This window comes from Mycteria americana, chromosome 8 (genome assembly GCF_035582795.1).
Source record: "Mycteria americana isolate JAX WOST 10 ecotype Jacksonville Zoo and Gardens chromosome 8, USCA_MyAme_1.0, whole genome shotgun sequence".
Lineage (NCBI taxonomy): Eukaryota > Metazoa > Chordata > Aves > Ciconiiformes > Ciconiidae > Mycteria > Mycteria americana.
In genome coordinates, this window is record NC_134372.1 from 3,144,359 (window position 1) to 3,157,958 (window position 13,600).

General features: G+C 40.9%; 1 protein-coding gene across 4 annotated transcripts in view; it reads left to right on the forward strand.

Annotated features, from left to right (window-relative positions):
• RAPGEF6 (Rap guanine nucleotide exchange factor 6) overlaps nt 1–13,600 on the forward strand; it is a 138,498-nt gene that overhangs the window by 17,631 nt on the left and 107,267 nt on the right. For all 4 annotated transcript variants that reach the window (XM_075510124.1, XM_075510120.1, XM_075510122.1 and 1 more), the window contains exons 3-5: nt 9,872–9,942; nt 10,563–10,619; nt 12,258–12,341. In XM_075510124.1, coding sequence (XP_075366239.1) covers nt 9,872–9,942; nt 10,563–10,619; nt 12,258–12,341 — 212 coding nt within the window. The remainder of the gene's footprint in view (nt 1–9,871; nt 9,943–10,562; nt 10,620–12,257; nt 12,342–13,600) is intronic.

The window sequence follows — 13,600 nt, forward strand, 5'->3', positions numbered from 1 at the left end:
CTAGTCCAGGAGGGAGGAAAGAGAACAAAAACTAGAGCATTCTTTGCAATAAGAGGAAAGTCGTAAACAGGTAACGAACTCAGACATTCAACACGACTAGGTTGCATACAGACATACTCCCAAGTTGTCATTACTGATAAGCGTAGAATTGACCTTTGGATTTCATCCTCCACCTCCTCTCTCCTCATCCCCAGGTTTCTGTACCAAATGTCTTACTTAATAAGAATCTACCTTTCTTCTTAGTGTTTCAGTGTTCTGACCTTTCCTACCACGATTCCTTTTTTTTTCTTAAAAGGCAATTTCAGATGTTGGCGCTTTCTCACCTGCCTCTCTTAAAAGAGCAGGGAGTTTCTTTGTGAATCAGGCAAGCTGATGTTTTTGGAGTTACAACAAAAAACGTTTAACCAAAATATTGCTATTTGATGGATGCTTGTCCTCTGGAAGAGAGATTGTTAATCTTGACAAGCAGTCAGCTGCTCGACTAGCAAAGCGTTGATTGAACTGGAAGCCTGAAATTGCCTGTTTTGCCTGCTGATTTTGGGTGACTTTTCCAGAGCCTGGGTAAGGAGGCTGCTTTTACGGTCTTTGATCTCTTACTGAAAAATGTTTGGTATCAAATCCTGCTCTTTGATAGATGTAAGCATTAAGATTAATTTTGGATATTCTGAGCTTCCTATCCTATTGAACTCTAGGAGCTCAGTGTTTTCAAGGCAGCTTGCTTTTGGTTTTCTATGATCAGCATATAAGTCTGAAAGATATTTTAAAACTCAGTAATGAGTGTCTGGGAACTTTATGGTAATGTTTTACTTGAAGATACTTTTTTATAGCTGTGCTTTTGTTCTGAACCGTGATAAGGGCTGAACTGTGCTTCAGATACTCAAAACTCTCCATAAACTGCTCGCTTTGAAGCAATGACATTTGATGTTCCCATCTCTCCAGTTCAGGGCCCTTGGTATTTCACTCTGCAAAATCAGCTTTTCCAAAGGAAGTTTCTTGTCTGGCGAAGTCAGGGTTCCAGAAATGCTGACTTGGTGTGATGAAACAGCAGTAAAAATAATACAAAATTTCCCCTCCCTCATTCCTTTAAATGTTTTTCTTTCTACCAGAGTCTTATATCAACATAGTCCAGGGTTCTTAGGTGGAAGGTGTTTATCTGTATTGGGTGTGGGGAGCTATTGGTGAGTAGAGAAACTTTCTGTTTTATTGTCATGTAGAAATACTTTACCTTTTTTTTTTCCCCCCCAGAAGTATTCTGCTGAATGGAGGTACTTTCAGCCTGTAAACAAACTGTAATAGTGGTTCTAGGGCCTCTGTTCTGAAACAACATCTGGCTTTTTAAAATTTTTTTGAGGATACTTCTATTCCTAGCAGTGGAATGTAATTCTTAAGTCTGTGCCGGTAGTCCTGTGTGCATGTTATAAGGAAATATAAGGAAATAATATATAAGGAAACTGTATTAGCCCCATTGAGAGACTTGCTACTTTTGCGGGGGGGGGGGGGGGGGGAGGAGATAAAAATCCAAGTGTGCAAATGTTACTTCTGACAGCCTGCAAAAACAAAGGCCAGATTTTAGTTTCCTATTTGTGGCTATGCTGTTATTAACTGATGCTGTCAATTGTAATTGCTTCCTGGATTTACAAAAGAGTGAAATGAAGTCCCTTTTTATCTCTATTGTCCCCTATAAAGATACTATAATAACTAGACTGACATTTCCTCACTTGGAAAAAACAGTATCTGTCATCTATATGGGTAAATGTAAAGCTTAGAGTTTGCAGAGTCCTGTATCATGGTCATAATATGGTCCATAGCTGTCTGGTCATATGCACCAGGAGGTTCTGGATGTATGAAAGACTATTAATTCTAAGAAATCAAGTTCTTGGTCATTTGAAGCTGTTTAGTGGATCAAGAGTAGTGATCCTGTGTTCCAAAATCATAATAAATGAATTATGATTTTTAGCAAGGTCCTAGGAAAACTCAGCGTTGCTCAAAATGCCTGTAGCTAGTAGACTGGCAGTTGAGGCCTAAAAACTGTCATCTGTTACCATAGACAGAAGACTTCTGTATGGAATATATGCTATTTTTTCTGAATAATAGAATATGGCTCTGAAGTGGCTGAACCAGTTTATTTTATACAAATGTGATTAGGTGCAGTCTCAGGCAGTGATTTAACATCATGCAGGAGTTTGCTGCTAGTGTGTTTTATGAGAAGTACTTTAATTAGGCTTTTTGCATTGGTGGTATTTCTTACATGGCATGATGATGCCTCATTCCTTATGAGTGCTACTTAAACTATGTCATTCTCTGCAAAATATTTGTTAAAGTCTTTTGAGAACATTTTCATTCATCTGACTAATCCGTGCATTCTCCTCCCTAATAGTGCCTCAATGCTTGTATTTAAATCTTTTTTTTTTTAAATGGCCTCCAGCTAAATAGGACGATACTTTTAAAGAGAATTGTTACTCTAAGTGAAGAGTCCTGAGCTGCTGTTCTTTTGCACTCCTTGCGCTTTTATTGAAGTCAAATGTTTATGCCACTGAACAGGTAGAGTAAATAATTAAGATGGAGGAGTTGCTTTCTGGTTCATGTCATCATCTTCCTTTTTAGTCAAGGGACTGTACGCTCTGCTACGCACGTTTAAATGTAGTTGACCGCTCCTCCCGCAAATTTCAGGGGTAGCTGACGCCATGTATCATCTGGCTTTGGGTATGTAGGTCGGGCTTCTTGAGCCAGCATCACTAAGGTTGGTGAATTTGCTGTATAGATATCTGAATATGTAAAACGTGGATCAGAGAACTTAGGCAATATAGAAATTTTTATTTCTGGTATTACATTATCAGGAAAGAATTTGGGAGTACTATTTTTACAATTGGCCTTAAACAGGGAATAAAGGAAACAGCGCAGATTCCAGCCTTCGATGAAGTAACAGGAAGGGAAGCAATGAAAACCATAAACCGTGCTGAGTAACATTTCCTCTCTTCAGCTACACCCCCCTAAGGGTGACAAAGTCTTTATTGAGCCTGACAGGATTCATAATAAAAGATGCATTCAATCTGTATAAGGAGCCTGCTGAATCACTGTGAAGCAAGTAATGGCAGCAGGCTGGAGGAGAGCCTCCTATTTACAGCTTACACAACCTGCTCTCCGTGCTCCAAGAATTACTTCTGTTTGCTTTACTGAAATCTAGGCACTTTAAATAACAAATTTAATACAGAGAAATTCAGCCACTGTCTGAGGGTGTCCAAAATCCTTGTCCTGATACCAAGTGAACGCTTGATTCTGCTGAAGTTTGTTTCCAGCCTTGTTTCCCGCTTGGTGCTTTCTGGTCAGAGCACTGAAGAGAAAGAAGCAGCTCTCTGTAACAAACAAATAAGGAGGCTGGGACAGCTTTCAGCCATGCATCTTCTTTCCCTGGAAGATTTCGTACCTGATGGTCGTCTTGAATGTCAGTGGAATTTGGGAAGCTGTTACCATATGGCTTAACTGTTGTTTCAAAGGCAGAAATGTATGTCTGTTTCTTTTAAAGTATATTATCTGTAATACAGCTGAATCTGTAACAGATCTTTAGAAGGTACTAACATTTCTGTTTGCTCTGAAGCATATAAAATATGCATCCTGGCAGCTGTCTTGTCTTACCTTGGAAAAAGCAGGAATGCAAAATCCCATCAGCCATCCTTAGCCCTTCCGTAAGAAGCAGGTTCTTGTGTGTGAATCAGGGAATCCTGGGTGGCTTGGCAGCCCGCGTGGGTTGGGTGTGGGGAGCCTCAAGTAAGCCAAGCATATGTTCTTGCAACAGGAATTTAATGTGTTTGGGGTGGAATTGAGAGACAGGTTTTGCGTAGTTCTTTGGGACAGGTTTGCATGTGAGAGCAATCTGTCTGGAACTTGCTGACACAGCTGTTTCTTATGTGCGGCTTTGAAGTGCTGGTACTGCTGTGCAAGTTTCTGCTCTTTTCTCATTCCCTGTGCAAAACTCTAGACTGACAGAGCAGTACCTACTAGTCTGTGTTCTCTGAGACCCCTCATTTATTGTTCAGTGTGGATCTAGGGCATCTATGAAGTCCAAGCCCATGGGGATCCAGGAGCTGGAAGGAGTCTACTGGATCACTGAGTCCCGGCCCCGCTGCAGCGAGCAGTTGCCCCACGGTCAGTGCAGTGCGGCCGCGGCTGGATGCAGCTGTGCGGGGACCCCTTTCATATGACACGAAGCACATAACATACCGAGCGGTGCTAAAGGGAGTCTGCGGGGATTTATGGTTTCTTCAGTTTCTCTGATACCTCAGTGCAGTTGCTGAGGATGGCTCTTCATGAATTTATCAGAATTTGCAACTATGAGGTCATTTTGGAACAATTTACTCTATTTTCCTTAGAAATAGAACAAATTTCCTGCTTTGTGTTTTAAAATAATCATGTGTTACTGGAACACCTGGCTGGGGTCATGTCAAGTAAATCATCAGGTTCTCATTTTCTGTTTATCAAGAGCAAAGTTGCTCTTGATACAATCATTTCATCCTCATTCCAGAGCATCACACTGCTTTTGCCAACTTTTAACACTGCAGGGGAATTTGTCTTGGCCCTTATTGCAGGCTTACGGCATATGTGAATGTGGTTCATGTGAATTATTACAGTTGTAGTAGCTGGATTTGTTGTTGTTGGTTGGAAAACTTTGTCTTCAGAACTCCATACTAGAGACCACCGTTATTCCATTGGATCCTTCTGAGCTTTGTAAAGTTGCTTCCTGTATTAAAGGCAAAAGATGGGGAGAGGAAAGAGTGAAGCAGAAGGAAACGATACACACTCGCAGACTTTGCTCATCAGCTCAGGTGACAGAGAGGCAGGGATAAACTCCTTATTGAGAGTGGACATTAAATTGTTAAAAGTTAACTCAAATAAACTTCAAAGGTGGCTGTGTAAATCACTTTAGCCTTAGGACACTAGTAATCTATGCTTCAACAAGTTTCCTGGATTAATAGAAGGGTACACAGGCTGTTGCGTTGCTTGGCGTGCTGCTGAAGTAGAGGTGGCCGTAGGAGGAGAGGATTGCTTCCAGCAGCGCTTGGTGCTTCTGTGCTATTGTGCTTGTTCGGAAGCATCCAGATCTTGGTTGTATTTTTAAAAAGATGCTGATAATGAAACTAACGATGATCACTACTTCCCCAGTAATTTTGAGGTTTGATTATATTCTCATGATGACTTTTTTGGCTGACTTTATTTCTTTATTTTTAAAAGTTACATCTTAGCAACTAAGAAATTAGTATTTCACCATCCTTTTTTTAAAAAAAAAAAAAGTAGCAAATTGCTTTCAAATAAAAGTGTTTTGGTGTAAATGAGTGATGGTAGTAGTTATTTGGTTTGCTTTCATGTGATGAATTTTCAGTTGATGCTACTGGTGCTTCTTTTATTTTCCCTTATTCTACAGTTGTGGCATCTTGTGGTAATTACATGCGTTAGCATCTGGCAGGGAAAATGAGAAGTGGTCTAGATACTCAAGTGGCTCACTTCATAGTATATTGGGATGAGGATGTTACCATAAAAGAAAGCTGATTTATATAATGTTATATTGTGACTAAAATCTCCATGTTTTTACACCACCTTTGGTTTAGCAGCTGGTTAAGCTTTCTGTCGGAAGGATGTGTGTGTCAGGGATGATAAAAGCTGCTGCTGAATGGAGCTGGGGGCTGCTGGCGTATCGGCGCTGGGCCACGCTTTCCTTGTGGCCGGGTTTGGTGATAACAGTGCCATCCGCAGAGCGATCCCTTGATTTCTGCGCTTTTGCTTAAGCACACACTATTTTATACAGCGTATTCTGTCACATGAAGAATACGAAGAAACAGATGTCCTCCACTTCTTGAACAGAGGTAGCAGCTGAGAACACCTCCGCTTGTGAACTCGGTGCCGTGAGAACTGGAGGCAAAGAAAATAAGTCATCCTGGGCAGCTTTGTGCAGGATTGCTGTAGGCACAGTGTTCACGTTTTGGCTTTCTGTAGTCTAGAAAACCTCCTTCCTAGCAAGATTAACAACTCCTGCCTGCTTTCCTCTGCTCTTTGCCCAGTTCCCCTCCTTGCATTGGCTCATTGGAGCTGCATTTTTAGCTAGTTGGATAGAAAATGGGAGTTAATTTCTCCTGAAATAACCTAGGCAAGGTAGTTTTCTGTCAAAGATTGAAGAATATGTGTGGGCATACCATTTGAAAGCAGAGATCATGCTTTAGTTTCACCTATTATTATCAGCTGATTAAAAGTTCTGAAGGTAAAGATTAAAAAATAAAATAATGTTGACCTTGGTCCATAGTTTAGAGCACATGGAGAAATTATTTTTCATCAATAACTGTGGTTCCGTTGGATTTTGGCAGAAAGAAGTACGTAAAGAGATTATAGGGAAGGGTATGGAAAGGGTCTGTAACTTCTCAGCAAATACTTTGCGTTCCGCAGTTGCAGCGCTGATTGTTTCCCTTTGGCATCGTCCTTTTATAGCCCTTTTTTTTTTTTCATAGTGGCTATCTGTGAAAATAATCTCTACCCTTTGTACTATGGTTATGTGTTCGTCTGCTGTTTATAAGTGGTGTGGCAACATAAATCTTGTTTTTAAAAATAACAGCTCCTAATCCTGTTTTCAGTTTTATAAACCTTGAATTAGAGAAATGAACACTTTAATCTCTGAGGGAGGATTTTGTGGATGCGTGGCACTGCCGGGCTGGCAGTGTCTGTCTGCGAGGTGGCCACAGCACCTGCCTGTCATCGGCCCTTGCTGCCTCCACTGCGATGGGGTTAAAATTGTGTTCCTCGCTTGCAAAAAATAGGAAACAAGCCTCGAAATGCAGTCTTGCAAACGTAATTTCAGTGCTATTATAAGCACGTAATCTTAAATGAGATGGGAGTAATGGAGAAAACTTCGCAAAGTACGACTGATAAGCAATTTTCATGTTATCAGGAAAAACTGGGCTAGATTAGCTGCACATACCCTCCCTTGTTAGACTTTGAAGTGGCATGTGAGGAAGAGGAGGAATTTCACCTGGCTGTCTGTAAAGAATCTATTTAAACAAATGAAAAAAGCATTATTGCCACAAGAGATGTAAAACACTGGATCGGTACATTCGGCACACCGGAGGAAAGGGGCAGCCCGCAGACGTGCCCGGGAGACACGATCTCTGAGTTAGCTCTTGTGCTTGGTGCCACCAGACAAAATCACCTGCTCTGCTTAATTAGGAGAGGTGATTGCTTTAAAAGGCAGTTATTTTTAGAGAGAGCATTACAGATCCTGATTTAAAAACGCCTATAGAAGCTGATGCATGAGTAGCTAATATGTATAGCTTGTTATCAATCTGACTCAATTGATATCATTGATATCAATATCACCTGGCTGGGTAGTGAACAATATGATGTTTCTTATTTCATTTATCAACATTGAAGCAGTAGTACTGTCCCGCTTCAGTTAAATGCCTGCTGCTGTGATGAGGGAGTAGGAAGCTTTGCCTTGTCTTTTCTGTGCTCTGGTTCGGCTCTTCTTTCTGCTACCGCACATCTCAACAGCCAAAGTCTGAGCTGAGGGATGCTTTCCAGGCATGGATCCCTTTAAGCGAATATTTATCTCTTTCATTTACCAACTGTTTATTCATCAAGCTCCTCAATAAGCATGGTGGGCCGGTGCAGTAGTCCTGTTTGGTCAGTCTGGCTGCAGCTGGAGTGCCGCAGACAGCCCGTGCTGAATTAACCTGCTAAGGGGCTGTGCTCTGTGGAGTTGTGGAGAATAATTCTCAAGTAAGGATGTGGTCATTTTTCCTATGTACAACTTAAAACTTTGTGATTAAACATGAACATAAGCTTTTGTTCTGCTTTACAATTTTCTGTAACTTGTCACAATAGAACTGCTAATCTAAAACATATTTTGAAGACATTCTGATAGATCGTAGTCTCAATTTTGTAGGCTTTCCTACATTTCCTATATTTTTCTATATAGACGCAATGAGTTACGAAGACTGGAAAATTTAGCTTTAATGGTAACACCAAATACTAACTCCCCCCGGCTGCCTGGTCGCCCAGCTTCAGCAGGAGTTGAGAGCATCCACTGCTCGTCCTTCCTTTGCCTGCCTGAGTGCTCGTCCGGACTGGGAGAGGCAGACCTCCGGGTGGAGGAGGAAGAACGTGGAGCACAGGGGTTCTATTTCAGTTGTTCCATAAATTCTTTAACTGCTAAGATACTATTAACTAATAAGGCACGATACAGTCAGAGGATATTGTGGCCGCATTCTTGTGCCTAACATAATTTTCTGGTGGTGAAGTTGAGGCAGTTCCCTGCTCAGAAAAGGGGAGAGCTCAGTAACTGAGCTGGTCCCATACCTGGAGTGACCCTTTGGCTCTAGGTAGCTGTCTCGTACAGGCTTTGATGTTCAAGCTTGATCACCACAAGCAAGTGGTGGGTTTGGAGTCTGATTCATAGCTAGTGCTCTTGCGTGTTCCACTAAGAAAATCAAGTTTGTGGCAATTCACAGCTGGAGGATTAAGACGAGATTGGACTGTGTGAAACAGGTGCTTTACAAATGTATGTGTTAAGCATTCAGGCCTTCTGTTTAATTTTCATGGGTTTTGGTAATGACATTTAAAAAAAAAAAAAAATCAGAGTTTTATTGGTTTTACATGGCCTGCAATTACGTATGACCTTTCATTTGATATAACAGTCTATATCCGCTATATTTCTAAACATTGACTATTAAGCCAAAGAACTTTTCTAAAGTAAATCCATTGTAAATTCTGAGGCTAGCATTCATATTGATTTATCTTTTGTAAACACTGTATAAATGCAGCACTTAAATTCAGAACATATTTTCCAAGGCCTAGCTGGAGAGACTGCTATGTGATATATAATGATTTTGTGTGCATGTATTTAATGCTAACAGCCCACCTGTTCAGGATAGTAAGTTAAATGATGAATAGTCCTAGTGGGCTTTTCCCTAGCATGTGGTCTGCACCATAGGCACAGATATTCTTGTGACTGAAGAGGATTCTGTGTAGTGAGGAGTTTAACCAGCTGTCTCTCTTAATTACAGCTTCCATGTAAAGTCCAATTTTTAAAGTGACATAATCTTCATGCTTTAATATTGTTGCTTCAAAAAAGTTGTTTGCTTCTGTGGTTGCTGATGGATGGCACTGATGTGATGCTGATCTTGGTAGCAGGAGGTGGGAGGCAAATCTAAAACTTCATTGTCTTCATCTTTGCCCAAGAGTATTTTGGAGTAACTTCGAATGTTACCCTCCGATCAAGGACTTGACTGAGTTAGAGAGGCAGTAGGATGGAGTAGAGTTTGTAGTAGGGCTACCAGCTAGGTCTGAGTGGACATGAAATAGCTTTTCCTCTCTAAACATAACACTTTTACTGTGAAAAGATACTGTGGTTCTCTGCACCATATATAGTGGCTAGACTATGTGGTTTAGGTTTTCACTAGGGTTCTTTGCTGTTAGCAAACTAATTTTGCAAAATTCCCTCTTTAAAGAGGTGTTATAAGGTTTCAACAGTTTTTGACCTTGGATGAATAGAACTGCCCTATTTGGCTTATTCCACATGTTGCTTGCTGCTGTATCCATTCATGTAAATAATATTTTTCAGAGATATTTTTAATAAATCCCTTTCAGGTAAGTGTTTATACATCAGTTGGACTTCACTCTCTTCACTTCCACAGCTTAAGTGTGGACAGGGTCTTCAAGTCTGCATGCATCCTGACCTATGTACTAATTTGGGTTTTGTCTCTAGAATTATGTCTCGTAAGTCTGTGTGACTTATTGCAGAATGTGAGATGGTAATGCTGAAGTGATTAGATGCTGTGAATGAAGTTGCTCATGTCCCTTTTTTTTTCCCCCCTCTCTTTCTTTTTCTTTTTAGGACTTAAATACTATCTATTCTTTCCTTCATGGACTGGACATACTCTCACATTTCAGGGAACATCAGCTAAGGTAAAGTACTGTGGACCTATTTAGTGTTGCTTAGCACAACTGGTATCTATGACTGTATTTTTGTGGAGATGAGCAAAGCTTTTGTCTGCCCGCACTTTGAGGTGGCAGAGCATTGGCCAAGTCCATTGCTGAGTTAAGTCATTGCAATAATGTGGCATGGAATCTAAACTAATTAGCTTTGCTGAGAATGAAGGCAGAGCTTACTCCCATTTGTCTACAAAGGACTGTGTAGACAGTGCCCTATGTTAACTCGGGATTACAAAAGCTTTTTAATGCTTCAGACATTCGGATGATCTCAGAATACATAAAATGGAAGGCCAACAAAGCACAAGAAGTGCGTTGGAAGTATTTTAGTTCCTTCAGTTCTGTTGCTATGGGTAATTCCAATGTGTGGGAGTGATTTAAAACACTTAGAGAACATGCTGTATATTATCTATTTGGATAATGAAGAACGCCGTAATAATTTGAATTTTATGGTTAAGCACATCCTTTGTTTAGAACAAAAAAATAGTTGATTTTGAGGTCTTAGAGCCTTAAAGCAATTCTACTGAAATGTGGTGATTAATGGCTTATGATCTTTGGGGATTAAAATTGAAATTAAACTTCTGCTCCTCCCTCAGAATAATGTCATCAAGTGCCCGCTATGAGAGGTACAAGGGCAACCAAGTTCTCTTTTGGTAAGTACATATCACTTGTTGGACTTGTTCAGTAGAAGTGTAAACAAAACCACTGTTTTGCATGTTGTCATATGTCGCTTGCTTTTTCAGTAATTGTGAATAGAAGGCTTTACAACATTTAAACTTGGCCAGACTGGTTAAAAGCTTTGACAGGAGGCGGCTGTAACAGTAGTACAGTGTTGACATTTGAAAGGTGCCCGTGAATTATCAGCACGGCTCCCACGGACAGCAGAGGTGCGTCTGTGCGCACGCAAGATCAATTAAAAAGCAGGTAGCGTCACCTCTCTGGTTCGTGGGAGCTGTGGTGACAACTCAGTAGGTGGCACTCTTCCCCTGGCACTGGCTGCATTGTCAGGAATCTCATTGCTTTGTGGGAGTATCCTGAGGAGGGATGGAGCTCAAACACTCTCTCTTCTTTTAAATTACTAGAATTAGTAGTTTAGCATAGAGTTCTTTTTAGGTGCCCACTGGGAGGCAATTATACTTTTTTTTCCCCTCATATTTTAGCATTGGTTATGGTGTGTTTATCCTCTTGAAGCTAATACTAGCCTTCTGTGTAAGGCACACCTTCCAGTACATGAGTCTAAATGAATGAGATGCCACCTCATTCGTGCGGTGGGTGTGCGTGACACGGACCTGTTCTAGTACCGGGCTGATGTGTGTGCGTGGGGTTGTGTGCTGGAAGAGGAGGGGGATGTTAGGCGGTAGCTGGGAAGTGTCAATGCAGCGCTCTAGGAAGAGGCAAAATCGACTGCAGTAAAACCCGGTAACTTCTGTGCAGAGCTGTGGGTTGGAAGGGTTGGCAGATCCCCCGTGCGTCCCTCTGGGGTCGAGTGGCACAGTGGGAGACAATGCTGCATGTGCATGCGATGCAAGTGCAGAGGTGGGGGATGGCAAAGCAGGACTCAAACCTATGAGTCTCGTATTTTACCCGTAAGGCTCGACAGGTCCGTGTAACGTTCCTGTCCATGTTGAAATGCTAATCGACTTTAGCACGGAATAAAATCTTTCCTGTATTTGTAGTTTTATGTACGCTTTCCTTGGAATGAAATGTTTTTACTGAAAATTAATAATTTCATTTTAATAAAAGAAATTTTTAAGTTGAATTACATGTCAAATTGTAAGGTACAGCATACATTCTGGATGTAGACAGTTTTTAAAAAAAAAAAAGTTAATTCTTGGTAGCGTTCTTAGGTTTCCTGTCCACATATCAAATTGGCAGGGTAGTAGATCATTATTTTACTACAGTAACATTTTGGATAATATATTTTTGAGTTGCTGTAAGAAGAATCACAGAATCGTATAGGTTGGAAAAGACCTTTAAGATCATCGAGTCCAACCGTAAACCTAACACTACCAAGCCCACCACTACACCATGTCCCTAAGCACCTCATCCAAACGGCTTTAAAATACCTCCAGGGATGGGGACTCAACCACTTCCCTGGGCAGCCTGTTCCAATGCTTGATGACCCTTGATAACCCTTTCAGTGAAGAAAAATTTCCTAATATCCAGTCTAAACCTCCCCTGGCTCGATTTGAGGCCATTTCCTCTTGTCCTATCTCTTGTTACTTGGGAGAAGAGACCGAAGAAGATATCAAGTAGAAGAAAGTAGATATCAATGTTTTCTTTTCTTGCAGCTCGGAAACTATTGCAAGATGCTGGTATATACTGCTTTCTGGATCTGTGCTCATGAAGGATTCCATGTTTTTACCACCTTGCAGGTATGTAAAGTTGTTGTTGTTATTTAAGGTAAGGCAAGATTTTTTTTTTCTTTTAAATTAATGCTTTCTTATATGTTGATGTTACTGTAAATTTTTCACAATTTCAAAATCATTTCTTCGCTATTTTGTTTTTCTAAAGTTGGATAGTGGAAGAAATGTTCTGGTAATTTCATGTAAATTCTCTTTCACTTTTCCTACACGTTGAAATTGCTGTGTGAAGTACTGCACTTGATAGTTTTTAAATCTCATTTGGCTGGATTTTTAAGAGAATTTGTAGTTGGCTTGTTAACTTGAGGGCCCTTTTGAATAATTCCTGTTGTGTAACTGTTTCGTATAGAGTTCCCTGTCTCAAAAAATACGACCGTAGATCACACAGCTTCCACCGTTTGGTTGGAGGCTGTATTTAATGGCATACATGGCTTTTGTGCGAAGCAAGAGAATAGAGGCCATCAGCATCGGTTACAGAGAGCATATGACAGGGGTCTGACCGCATCTCATAGTTGCAGCGCAGTGAACGTTGTGACATGCTTTCACTGAAGCATGTTGTTTGACTTGAGCTGGACCTTGCTCCCCTGTAATACTCTGTTTGACCTTGTACGTCACTCAAATTTGAAAGAAAAAAAAAGGCAAACCAGATCTCTTGTTGCTAGTTCACAAGATTACAGCTAGTTTTATTATGGATAATGAGGAAAAATAGCTGCTAGATGGTGAAAGGGTCAGAGAGTTCTGTTAGATGAAACTGCTGGCAGGTTACAGTGTACATGGAGTGGTTCCTGGGGTGTGTTGTCCCCTCGCGTAGTGAGGTCCCGTGAAAAGGAAGGCAATGCACTCCTCTGCTGGATAGCCACGTTGTTCCCTGTCCGTGTCTTTGCAGCAGGGGGGAGAAATGAGAAATTCAAATGTCAGAGGAGCTTTGATGTGCTAAAGGTTTGAAGGAGAAACGCACACACGTACAATTAGATAAACTAAAATTATTGTTAATTAGATAAGGAGTGCAAAAGGATGCTGAAAATCTTTGAACCTTTTTGTTTCCCCCAATGCTTTTGACTCCGGGGCCACCTGTAAACTCCTTCTCCCCCTTGCTTCCTCCCTGGGGCGCTGGGGCCACGCACACGAGTCGGGAAGGACAATCGCCGCTTGGACACGAGAACAGGGGAAGGAAGAGCAGTTTGCTTTCCATTTCGTTCAAATTAAACACACGCATTGTCCAACCTCAATTTATAATTTACAATATAATGCTTTCTTGATTTATTTTTTTT